Source organism: Chaetodon trifascialis, chromosome 6 (assembly GCF_039877785.1).
Source record: "Chaetodon trifascialis isolate fChaTrf1 chromosome 6, fChaTrf1.hap1, whole genome shotgun sequence".
Taxonomy (NCBI): Eukaryota; Metazoa; Chordata; class Actinopteri; order Chaetodontiformes; family Chaetodontidae; genus Chaetodon; species Chaetodon trifascialis.
In genome coordinates this window covers 10,288,913-10,302,612 of record NC_092061.1, presented here as the reverse complement: position 1 = coordinate 10,302,612, position 13,700 = coordinate 10,288,913, and the positions used below count along the sequence as shown (strand labels likewise).

At 42.6% G+C, this 13,700-nt stretch overlaps 1 protein-coding gene across 1 annotated transcript in view; it reads left to right on the top strand.

The window, feature by feature from the left end:
• Positions 1-8,828: 8,828 nt before the first annotated feature.
• pdlim5a (PDZ and LIM domain 5a) overlaps positions 8,829-13,700 on the top strand; it is a 58,349-nt gene continuing 53,477 nt past the window's right edge. Inside the window, exons 1-2 of the mRNA XM_070965403.1 lie at positions 8,829-8,931; positions 9,432-9,679. Coding sequence (XP_070821504.1) covers positions 9,581-9,679 — 99 coding nt within the window. The 5' untranslated portion in view covers positions 8,829-8,931; positions 9,432-9,580. The remainder of the gene's footprint in view (positions 8,932-9,431; positions 9,680-13,700) is intronic.

The window sequence follows — 13,700 nt, the reverse complement described above, 5'->3', positions numbered from 1 at the left end:
AGCAATGACAACTGTGCTGCTCAAAATATGTACCATGAAAAATTCCTATTATAGAGAAATATCTGTATAATGACAGTACATAGCCACTAGAGGGATGTAGTGAATCATATTTCTCTGCTATGAATTCACAAGATCGTGCTCTTTCTTTCTTTCTTTCTTTCTTTCTTTCTTTCTTTCTTTCTTTCTTTCTTTCTTTCTTTCTTTCTTTCTTTCTTTCAAAAAGTAGAATAATTTTAGGAAAGGAAATTATAAGATAAGAGTAAAGTGTCACATTCACCCACAAAAATACTGAATGTTCCTCATTTAAGCTGCACCTGTCACCCTAAACATGCAGACAACTGAATGTGACACATACATTATCATCTTGTTATCATACAGTATCATCTTGCAGGGCAGGAGACTGCTTCTTATTTGAGTCTGAGTTTGAAAATGTTTTATAAGTCTCCAAAAAATTGAGCTCATGCTAAACTGCAGCTGTGTTTTTGAGAGTGAGAGTAAACGATAAGAGGATAGAAGGAAAAAGGCTGCCATCAAACACTTTAATCAGCTCAGTGCTTTTCTGTCCATGCAGACCAACAACTTCATGACAGACATATGGGTGCGTGTGCACGCGTGCGTGCGTGCGTGCGTGCGTGCGTGCGTGCGTGCGTGCGTGCGTGCGTGCGTGCGTGTGTGTGTGTGTGTGTGTGGGAGCGAGAGATTACATCACCATGCAGGGAAGCATAACCACGTGCAGTGAAACCAAGACTGCTCCCAACTGAAACTGGAGATGCATAATAACCACTTAACAAGCATAACAGGCCTGTGATGTCAGTCATACCTGGCAGGAGACTCCTCTGCCTTTATGTGGACGGATGTGGCCACTTTTATTATGACTAGCTCATCGTGCCGGTGCAGGGTGATGTACCATACACTGTCTGGAAGTGGTGGATGTTTAGAAATGGATAAAAGGAGATTTTGCATCATTTCATATTTCATAATGATTACCTGTTACTGGGTTTCTTCCCTCATCATAATAAGTAACAATAAGTGCGTTTACACACAAAAAGATCAGGAGAAATGAATTTCATTCACTCTGCGGTGGCGTGTGTAATGACGCTGCTCCATTTTCCCACAAAGAGCTCAGTAAGAGCCGATGGATGTCTAATAAATTGTCCCAGGGCACCGGAGAGGATACAGACCAGAGGCAGGAGCACTGAGTAACATCTGCTTAACCCCGTGGTGAACACTGGTAGTTTATTTTGGTAAATTTACAGGTATGTGGTTTATTCTGAGTTTTTTGACTTTTATCCCAAAATCCCAAAATTCACCATTACATTTTGACGCTGAGTTACTGCAGGTGTGCAGCTTCGTCAATTCTTTGTTGTTTGTTTCTAATCTGCAAGTAAATCCCCATAAAAAAAGAAAAAAACAAACACTATGATTTCTACAGAAAGCCTTAAACCCTGTTTATTGTGGCAAATCCTATGAATCCAATGAGATCCCATGAGGTCCCTGATGGCGTCAGTGGTTTCTTATACGTTAAAACTGGTGTGACACATATTCGATTTGTGCTATTGAAATACTATAAAAACGGAAGAAGTGTTGAAGTAATGGTTATATGACATTAGGATGGATCACACACACACACACACACACACACACACACACACACACACACACACACAGGGGTGAGGTGTAGGAAGAGTGTGTGGGGGCGGGGCAGTATTGATGTTTGGTCATGCTTTAGTCTGTGCTGAAAGGAGCAGATGCTTTGATCTCCCCCTGAGACCACGCTGATACTAAAGCTCTGCCTCTGGTCACTGATATATGGGCTGGAATGGCAAGTACACACACACACACACACACACACACACACACACACACACACACACACACACACACACACACACACACACACACACACACACACACACACACACACCTGACAGCACTTGATTAAACATAAGCTGCGGTTCAGTTGAGTTGAAACCAGCTGATTTGATTGGTCTAATCAGTTCTTTAGCATCACTTTCTTCTTCGTATCTGATCCACTTCACCTCTATCTCTTTATATTCTGTGCTTCTCTCACTTCCTGCAGTCACCACAGGATGGCTGCTGTCTACGAGAGGAAAGAAGCAATGACAAAACCCTGAAGTCTACTCCTAGTACCAAAAATGTCTTCTGTGTGTGTGTGTGTGTGTGTGTGTGTGTGTGTGTCTTGTTGCTTGTTGCTTGTGGGTATATGGGTGCACATTTGCCAAAGAGAGATATGAAGCACACCATCCATGCATAATTTACTGTGCACCAAAGCCTGTCTCATGACTCTGAGGCTGATACAATGAGCGCTGTCTGAATGAGGCATATCTATCATGAAGAGTTATGACAAGCTGTCACATCAGAAGACTGCAGGCTATATTATACCAAAGTGTATTTTTCATATAATCAGCACTCATTACAGAGAGTATTACACGGTACCGTGAGCTGTATCAGAGGGGAAATTTATGCTGGTCACATTGCCATGGTCTAAACGATATTTCTAAACTCCAAACAAGATGACAAGATACTTATTAATTGCTACGGTGTTTTGGCAGTAACTGTGTACATTACCATTTTGCACACAGGAAATGATCCTAGAAGTGAGCCAATAGACTTCAATCATGCAACGATCGTGGAAAGCAACTGCCCCTTTCAAATTTGGAAACTTTTCCCAAAGATTTAACTATTTATTTTTGGTTTCCAAGATGATCCTGGAGCTGTCTCACTGCTGCCTGTAATTTGTTTGAATTTTTCCTGCTGCAAGTAGCTGCTCCATTTCTGTTTTGCACTGCATTGTGGGGAAAGAAGTGTCCATCAACACTGCACTCAAAACCTCAGCAACAACTAGAGCTGTTGCCGAATGAGGACTGTCCAGTTAACGTCAGATCAGTGCACCTGCAGAGCCGCCCCACAGCCATGAGTCTCACACTTTACCTGTAAGACTAATGTTTTAAAGCCTTTGTCCGCCATCTGTGATTTTGAAATATCAGATTTCCACACAGTTGGACTAAAAGTGATTTGACTGACAAAATGTGAGCCGACTGGGTAAGTTTGGCTGCTGACCCCAGTCATTGGCTTCTAGGCAGCAGTGTGAAAGTGTCAAAACGCTGCAAGCTCAAAACACAGATAGACACAGTGTACTGTGAGCACGGGACACAGAACCTGTCAGTGTTTGCTACAACCTCGGTGTCAAGTTTGACCTCAGTCTGGTGCTACAGGAAAGCTCAAAGTCCATCCTCTGTGGAGCATGAACGTGCTCAGTAAAGTTCACAACAATCTGCTCATTAGATCTGGATTCATTGTGTATTCATCCTCTTCATGCCTGAGGGTGGTGCTACAAAAAAGGATGGGTGAGTGTTTATCGCTCTGCTTCCAAATACGGGATGGAAGGAACAATTAAGAGCAGCTGATCCCAAACGTCTCAAGTGGTAGATGGTCTCTGTAATGAAGTGAGTGCACTGTAAGTATCAGCGGCAACATTGCACTTGGCTTTTAAAATGCCTCTCTTTGATTGACCCAGACATGACTCGAACATTAAGCACTCGTACGGATGTTTGTGGTCAGTGAGTGAGTGAGTGAGTGTGTGCGTGTGCGCGCACACCTGTGTGTTCATGTCTCTGAGCGGCTAAAGCCAGATTTCTTTCAGTTTATCTCTCTGAGGATGGACAATCGTTCAGGCTGAGCTATCTGTCTCCCAGTGTGCCTGTCCGTCTATCTCTGTCTGTCTGCTTGGCTGGTAAACAGGGAGGAATATTTTCCACTGTGAAAGCGAGCGGTTATAAACAGTGACTGAGCTCAGACAGGAGATACAGGGTTCTGACAATAAGCTCATCTCTGGATTCCAGGCATGCTTTCAGTAATTCTGTATCTTATGACAAATAAGTTTGAGTTTTTTGGGTACATACTGATGTGATTGTTTCCATGGGAACCTACAGCACAAAGGGCTCAGTTTCCTTGACTGGAACAGTGGACAAGTGATCTTTGCCCTTATTTAATGCTGTGTTTTTAATGTCTATCCAACCCATTTCATGCAATAACAGATAAATAGTCTGTAAACAGTTTTTGGTCTGTCTGGTGTCTCCCATTGTAGATTTAACTGATAACAGATTAGCATCAACTTCTACTTACAGAATCCTACTATTACTGGGTTGGTGAGGTAATTTTCATCCCCTAAATTAAGTCCCTGGACAGGAACCATTTTTACCAACTGGTGAAGAAAAGGCTGCCGCACTAACCCTCCCCTAACTGGGCAGTATTTACAGAGAAGGGTTGGGGGATTAGTTAGGCTTAGATCAGTCTGGAGGGGTCAGACTGATTAGATGACTGGCAGACAGATACTCCTCCCAACATAAACAACCTTACCCATGTTCATCTGTCTGCCTGTATGTAAGTGTTGGTACACCTGTGAGTGAAAGTAATGTTTCTATACAGGATAATTTGTGTGATTTGTGTTCTTCTGTGACACACTGCCCTCCCACTGTAAGCTATTTAGACTGGCATGTTGCCCATTTCCTCCGAGTGCATCAGTCTAACTGAAGCAGACAGGAAAATACCTACAATTTCCACTCCTTTGTTTTTCCACAAAACAAACTGCCTTCCAAAGGTCTTTTCAAATCACTGATTTAGTGTAGCTTTGCTTTGTCATTGGCAGAATTATCCTGTTTGTAACATGAAATGAACATTTTACACAAGGAAGGTTTACAGAATGAATGAGTGAGAGAGAGAGAGAGAGAGAGAGAGAGAGAGAGAGAGAGAAACCTGGTATTTATCACATTGTGGGGACTCACCTCCCTTATGGGGACAAAATGCAGGTCCCCTTAATGTAAATCATTAAATTTTAGGGTGCAGACTGAGGATAGGGTTACGGGTAAGGTTAGGTTAGGTATAGGGTTAGGCATAGGCAAATAGTGGTTATGGTTAGGGTCAGAGTTAGGGTAAGGCTCCAGGAAATGAATGCAAGTCTATGTCATGTCCCCACAAGTGATAAAAACACAATGTGTGTGTGAGTACTAGCTGTCAGAATAGGGGCGTGCGTGTCCCCCTTTTTATTCACATGGATGATACATTAAATGTCATTTAGAGGGACAGATTACCATACCATTAATGGGTGGAGCTTGTGTGTTTGCGAGCATGTGTGTGTGTGGCTGGCTGGGGGCTGCTAAGCTGTGATCATTAAGCATGTGGAGAAGTGAGCATATGGGGACTGGAATAGACCATTAGACAGAACAAAGGACTGGCAGGGTGTCTGAGGTTTCGTGCTACAGCACACTCTCTATTGTTAGTGTTTGATATCATTATCCTGTGGCTCACAAATCCCCTCCGTTCTCTCTGTTACAGTTTTTGGCCATTGGCCATTTTTGACAATACAAGCAATTGATCAAATGTCTAATGATAGTGAAACAGATTCATGGACCCATGAGAGAGTCCATATTTTAGAAATTATATCTTCATGGGACCGGTAGTCTTGACACTCTTGTCACATGAGAATGATATACTGAGGCATGACCTAAGTGCAGTTTATAGTCAAGTTCATTTATTGTCATTCATCCATATACATAAAACACAGCTGAACAATATATCATTCCTCATGGGCCCAAGGTGCTGCTGTGCAAATATGAACTATAAAAAAGTGCAATAAAATAGGATATAAATCTAAAAAAGAAATACTCTAAGCTGTAATACTGTAATAAATAGAATATAAATGCAGTGTTTACACGCCCGCATCTAAACCTCTATAAACATTGTGAACAAATAAGTGAAGATTTTGCCAATAACCTCTGTGGTGATCGTACAGAGTACTAACAGGGGGGTACAGCGGTGATGATAGACAGGTATAGAGTGTCAGTAGTGTATTACGTTATGTACATGGGCAAGAGAAACAATATAATATAGACCAGAATAATAGAACACATGGTAAGTGATGCCTAATCAGCGCTTCACTGGTGAATGTCAGTCGTGCAAATAGGAGCCACAGAGGTGATGATGATCAAATCAACCTTTTTGCTTTTAATTCAGTGACACTTGCAGGACCCAGGTTCAATATCACTGACATAAATGTGTGCTATGTAGGATTTTTCTAATAAAAAATGCATAGACTCATACAATAATCATTATTCCTTTCAACCATCACTTATGACCCACCAGAAGTTATGTGTGGTGGTAGATTTATCTGCAGAGACCCTCTGCCTGTATTTTGTTATTTTTATTTCAGTGTAGTTGGAACATTTCTGGGCTACAGCCTTTGGGGAGTGGATGTGTAGCCCTCAGTTAATTGTACACAGGTGAGGTTAGGATACTACGAAGTAGCAACCCTTAGCCAGCAGCACGGATCCAAGAGGAACAGACAAAAATGGCCGCCCCTGCACTCGAAACTCTTTGTGGTAGCCAACAGTTTCTACATATACCTTTAAACTTTTACCCTTTTCCTCTTTTTCTCTCTTTCTGTGTTTTTCTTGGCCCCTTCACGTCTGACTTCCTGTTGCTCTCTGTTTACCTTGGATACCCAGACCTTAAGCATGCAACATTAAATGTCCGATCCTATTTCGAATAGAAAGAAAAGGATGTTATGGTTGTTGTGGCCGGATGTAGCAGGATACGACAAATGAACAAGGATTAGCTGATCAGCAGTGTGCAGTGCTTTAACAAATGTAACAACAGAGACTGCTGGCATTCACCTGGTTTCTGCAGGGGCAGGCAGGTCTGAGGAAGGAAGGGTCCCATGGTGGTCACCATAGCATCAAACAAGGCTAAGCCGGGCTCAGTCATGATCCATCTCATTCCCCTGTATAAAGATGCTTTTAGTCCTTTTTACAGCAAGAACCATCAGTGCTACAGCTGCGAATAAACACTGTGCGTTTTGTAATTACATTTACTGTAAAATTTAAGTCGGCTCTAACCCCATGAAGACCCCCTCGGCTCTGCAGGGGAAACGGTTAATGACTCCACCGTCTCTGCTCCTCCCAGGATTTGCTCTGCTATTGTTAAACCTGGCTGTGCTGGAGAAGTGTGCGTTAGAGCACACTGTGGGAACGTTCATTAGCGGGCTGATGAAGAGCATCCTGTGTTTATGTGGCTGACTTTGTATTTAATCTGCTCAGACTGTGCAGCCATCATGATGTTATCTTATTAAAAGAGGCAGGTTATGTGTAATATTCAGCTTTCTTCATGGTGAAAAGGTCAAATCTGCCTTCTCCCCCCTCTTGCCTCTCTAATGTCATCCTATGTGCACTTTCTCTCTTTTTGTTTTTATCTATCTTGAAGATAGTCCAGCTACCTTTCCCTCCCCTAAGTTCATGTCCAACTCTTCTCTCAAGCGTCTGCTCCCCATCCCCTCTCTGATATTGCTTGCTTTTTCATGGAAAATCACTATTTTGACTGTGAACTCATCAGGCTGCTGTAACTAGCACTGCAGGGACCTCCGTGCAGAGCTATGACTTGGCAAGAAGTACTGCCTATCTGTGTGTGTAAGTGTTTAAGTGTTTAAGTGTGTGTGTGTGTGTGTGTGCGTGTGTGTGTGTGTGTGTGTGTGTGTGTGTGTGTGTGTGTGAGAGAGAGAGAGAGAGAGAGAGAGAGAGAGAGAGAGAGAGAGAGAGAGAGAGAGAGAGAGAGAGAGAGAGAGAGAGAGATGGAGAGAGAGGAGAGAGAGAGAGAGAGAGAGAGAGAGAGAGAGAGAGAGGGGTCAGGGCCAAGAAAGAAATGGGATGAGTGTTTAATTGAGCCACTACTATATCAGTCCAAATACAAAGTCAATATTGATCTGTCTGGGCTAGAAAAGGGGAATGGACAAAAGCCAGCAAAGAAGTGCAGAGGGAGAAGAACCGCCAGCTGTCTGGATGTAAATAATGAGGAAACTCATAAATAAACGAAACAAAAAGGATGGTGCTGCCCTTAGGAACCATACCGCTTACGTGAACCAAACGAAACTGTGCCAAAATGTACAGAAGAGATGAATTAATTGCTTGACTGCTTGTGCTTGGCCCTTTAATTTTTGAAGCAGGAGATGATATTATTCACACACCTCATCCAGTAATTAAAGGCAATTAGTTCAGGAGAACAAAATGATTGGGATTGATTGGGCTCGTTTTAAAATGTTAAGATTTGTGACATTTTCAAAGAAGTGTCTAACAGGTCCTTTGTGTGACTTCAGCTAAATGTCAGTCACATCTTTGCACCGATTTTCCAAAAAGCCTCTCTTAGTTTTGGCGTCCGTGCAGCAGGAGTCAAACAGTCATGTTCCGGGAGCTGAGAGAGGTGATCCACAGCTGGTATCCGGTCACCATCAGCCCAGTGTATCACTTAAAGGTAACCTTTGAGAGACCTTTTGATTGAAGCTTTTGGGATGTGCTCATGATCTGGTTGTGGCTGGTTCCACCTTAAATGAAGCAGCCTGCAGCACTGAGTCCATGTTCCCAAAATATCCAGATGAAAGATAAACCGTCCCCTCTCCCATGCCTCCCCTCCTTCCCCTTGTCATTTTCTCTGTGTGCAGTGCTCCTACACTCTTTCCTTAACCCCCCCCCCTCCCCCGCACCCCCATTTCCCTCTCCCCCCTCTTTTTTTTTGAGTGTTGTCTCCTCCCATCCCCTAATCTCCCCCTTCATGTCATCTGCTTCACTTCTCCTCCTCTCCTGTGTTCCGCTCACTCCACCCATGGTTGATTCCCCTCCTCTGTCCCCTCCCTCTCTTCTCCTCCCGTTCTCCCTCTCGCCTCCCTCTTCTGCTCTCTCCCCTCCTCCACCTTTCCCCTCCCCTCTGTCATTAGCTGGTATATAAGAGCATTGCATCCCTCTCTACCTCTCTCACACACATACAGTGTGTTTGCTGGGAAGGGGATAGTCCAGGGGAAACTACGGATTACACTGTCTACCTGTCTGTGAAGGAAATATTTCCCTCTCTGGAATTCCCATTAAAGAGGTACAGCCTTTCCATTCACATCATGATGGCGCTGGACAGGAAATGTGCTGCAATTATATGAATATTAGCTGTGTAATTGTCTTCTGGTGAGGCTTTCCTGGGGGGTATTCTAAGTCTTTAATGCTACTGAACTGCTGCAGCACACTCTAGTATTGTGACATAGAAATTTTATTTTGCATGTGTGTGTATTCAGAGTTTCACCTGCTTATGAGCGTGCAGGCAGGTGAATGAAATTTTTGGGAATTTTCTACATTTTCAACCATAAAAAATCATGTTGAATATACACTATTTTTGTATGTTTATTTTGATACTATAGATATTATTTTCACATTTCCTTTTCTCTTGTGCTCCTCACCTCCTTCCCTCGCGTTGTCCCCCTGACCCCTCTCGTCCCCCGTTCGAATGTCCGTGACCAATTTTTTTTCCTCTCTTCCTTTTGTCTTACATAACCACACAATAACAAATTGAATGTCTGCTTTTCTTTCGTTATCTTCCCTCAGATCTTGGAGCAACATCTTGAGACCAAAGTCCCAACCCGTCGTCAACACCCAGCGACATCACTGTTATCACCTGATCTCTGACGTAGTATTTTCCAGCCGTCTGCGTCGTCACTTGTCTCATTAACACATTTGACATCATCGAGGAGACCATGAGCAGCACCTATAACGCCACTCTCTTAGGCCCTGCCCCCTGGGGCTTCAGGCTGCAGGGTGGGAAGGACTTCAACATGCCCCTAACTATCTCCAGGGTAAGATGAAAACACACACACAAACACACATATGTGGACACACTCTTAAACAATACAATCTTTCGAGGTTTCTTACATTTCTTGCAAATTAAACGGCTGCTTGGGGAAGTTTTTCCCTTATCTGAGGGTGCTGTGCGCTGCGCACCTTGTAAAGCCCTTCGAGGCGATTTTGATTTGTAATATAGGGCTACATATATATATTTAAAAAAAAAAATCCTGCATACTTTTTAGCATCATCTATTATGCAATACAAGCACATGTCCCTGTTTTATCTCCATACACACACATACATTCATTCATCTCAGTGCAGCTGTAGAATGGCATCCCAGCAATGCCATATGGCCAATAAGTGATTAAAAAGATGAAAACTGATTTCCGCGCACCCTTCCTTCCCCTCATCCACCTCTCCACCTAGTGTCTCCTTGGCTCAACCCCCGCTGCCACACTTGCGATAGCTCGGCTGAATTATATGCCATCTGTCATGTATTGACCACACAGGAAACCTTTTCTCACTCTCTATGCATTCCACTTCACTGTCTGCAGTGAAAGTGCAGCAATCAAAGGTCTGGCACGAGGATCTTGGCTTCTTTCCCGTCTGCTTGAACAAGTAACTTGATGGTCCCTTGGTTTCAATGCTTTTCGGTGTCTACTCCTAACATTACCTCTTGTTGCCCTCACTCTACTGTTCATTCACACGTTAAAGTTCACACAAACACAGTATGTTTCCCTCTTCACTCTCACTGTAGTATGATCCTGAAACATGATAAATTATTTTCTAAATGTGTTCGAGCTTCTGTTCTGTTCTGCCTGAGCAGTGCAGCTTCACTGGCACATTGACACATGCACACATGCAGCACATTCATGTGCACACATACACAAATCACTAACACTGGCAGCACGCAAACTGAAGGCAACATGAGACTGATGATGAATGGCTTGCCAGGTCCTGTGCCAATCCCCCTTGGGGCCGCTTTGGGTTGCCATGTTTGTGTTATTACTTTGGATGTGATACTTTTCCCACTAACTGAAGCCATGTGAATTTTCACCACAGTTGTGTGTTTGTGTGTGTGTGTTTGTGTCTGGGAGTGTGTGCATGGACTCATAACGATGGAAGCTGCTATCTGAGTAACGGAGCAAAAAAAATGACAGAAGGCAGAAATAGAAACAGAAAGCATGACAAGCTAATATTATACAAAAGCAATTCTACATATACAATGAATTTTGACACGGAAGCTGCCACAACTGAAATAACAAATTATGAGAAAAATATATTACTTTGCAAAAAATGTCAAAAGAAATCATGCCGATATGATATTTGGAAATAAACGGTGATGTTGATGTTGGTCAGTGATGGTTTTCTTATTCCCAGAGAAGTTGGCAGGAACGAAACTATAATTGTCTCAACAGCTCACTCTGACCTTTACTGCAGTATCACAATGACAGTTATATGGTTTGAGGTTTCAAGACGTTGGCAGGAGTGCGACTAAGTGCTGGTGCAGTTTTGAGTGCTGCTGATATCGTAAATGTTTGTTAGGTCTCCTTTAGACCATGACGTGTACAGTTTGTGGATAATATGACTTTGTATGCTTTTGGCTAATTCCAGATTAGGGTCAGGTCACATTTAATATTTTTAGGCCCTGGGAATTTTTTCTCAGTAAATCAGTCAAAATAAAATGTACGGACCCCCTGAAAGGCAAGGTGATTTTTTTTTTTTTTTATTTTTTTTTTTTTGTGGCCAATGTCAACCAAAACACAAGTTTATTATTATTAACTTGGGTTATCTCCTATGGATGAGATATTATATTGTATGGAAGGACATAAACTTTTGGTCAACATTGCCCGCAATCTTAGATTTCTATTTCTGTGTAACCGTGTAGTGGCCAGTGAGTAGTTTCTCCATTGTGCATCAAAAGGTGTAAAAAAAAAAAACCTGGTTTTGGGTGGCTTAAACTGAGTGAGGGGGTGGGAATTATTTGACTTTGAGAGACATGTTGATTAGCAGACGACAGGAGAGGAGGTGAGTAGGAGCATGTGACTGAATGTAAGGTGATACTGATGTGCATGGGAATCACTCTGCACACTGTTTACAGAGGCTGAAGGCTGACTTGAGGGCTGATGACAGCCAGTCCATATGACACAAACGCACCATGTCACTCAACAGGTGGTCAATCTGGATCTGCCCCTCTGCCCTCTCGATCTTATCATTCTTCTTATTTGTTTTTCTCCCTCTCGCTCTGTCTCTCCAGCTCTGTTCCATTTATCTGTGGCTGTTAGATCTTACGTAAGACGTGACTCACTCCTCAGAAACAATATAGTTCAGTCTGGATACAAAAAAATCAAACCAAACCCTAATCTTATCCGACCTATTAAATCCAGTTTATGGTGATGAAGGGCAGTGCTTCTGACCACTAATCACACACATAACCTACACGTACTCTCACACACAATAGACACACACACACAGACAAATTCCTCTCTGCCAGTCTAACCATAGAGTTGGTTCTAAGAAGGAACCACAGAGTATGGGTTATTAGGAAACGCAGCACTACTGCCAAACCACACTCACCCTAACAGCAGCTGTTGCTAAGCTCTATTCATACGTGAATATAATGTGCGTTTCGTTAATGCACAAGCCGTAGTGACGGTATTATCACGTTGTGCCTGCACTGCATCATGGGATCGAGGAGCTCCAGCCGCAACTGTACGTCCTGAGCTATCTGCCCAGCGACCGCTGCTTTTGCAAATTGTTCTCACCACTTCTTTCTCTTTCTTTTTTTTAACGGTGCAGTTTTATAACAGCAAGATTGACAGTGCTGCTTCTCAAAGTGCCAGTGAAACCTTTTACCACAGCATTCCAGTTTGACATAGTCCATAAAAGGAGATATTTGGAGAAGAAAGGAAAGATTTTAGCAAGAGCCGACAGTGTGATATGCGGGGGTTGCTAAGTTCTCTCTCCATTGATTACCTGCTGGAACCGATCCTGCGTTAGTTAAGCAAGGTTTTTCCAAACAATTCTATAATCCACAGCAGCAAAAACAGCTGGACAGCGTAATTTAGTGTAATTTAGATCCAGGCTATTATGCATGCAGATGCTCTTATTTATAGAGGATTTCAGTAAGAATGCAGGTAAGGGTCTTGCTCAGGAACAAGTGGCTGCTGAAAGGCTTTAAGAAAATAATGCACGAGTAAGCCGTACTTGTTTAGTTACATGATTGTCTTTACAAGCACTAGATTACCTTAATACCTTACCTTTCAGTGGATATGCTTCTGAAATAGCCTGCAGAAGCACCCTACTTTACCGTTAATCCTCATTAAATTATTGTGAAATCCATCGCTTTGTTTTACGAATCAAAGGATTTTCAAGAACAAGGTCCCTCACGTGCAGAGACAGAAAATACCCGCCTGCCATTCCCGGTTAAATTTACAACACAGTGAATCAATATTTAAGCCTTTGCGAGGGCAGCCCATTTACAGGATCCGCTGCTAAAATAATTTAAGGGGAGGCAGCCCGGGGGAGCATGTGCATTACGCTTCCGAGAATAGATGCATTGTGTCACAGGTCAGCTTTCATGGCCACGCCCGAACATGAAAAACTGGTCTCAGGTCTGTATCCCTGTTTTAAGAGCTAATGGGTGTAGAACTAATGCTGATCAGAGTGCATCTTGGGTGGTTCAGAGACTTCAGGTACAAACAACTTAGGGCATTTAGATTTTATGTTTTCAAAGGATGAAAATCCATTTATTTCTCTTATTCAATATAAATAAATATATGAATGTTTCGATGCAAAATGTCCATCTCACTTAACATTTCATGAAAATTTGAATTTCTTTGCTTTATGTTCTATGGTTGTTCTATTATAAAGCGTCTAAATGTCATCATTGAATAAATCCTTCCTCTACAGCTCTATGTAGAAATGCCTGAAGAGATAAAAACGGGTTTGGAAGAATTGATCATCACACATGTTGATGTTCGCTCTGTGACTACATCAAGATGACGGACAGCTGATCTATATTAAAACCTT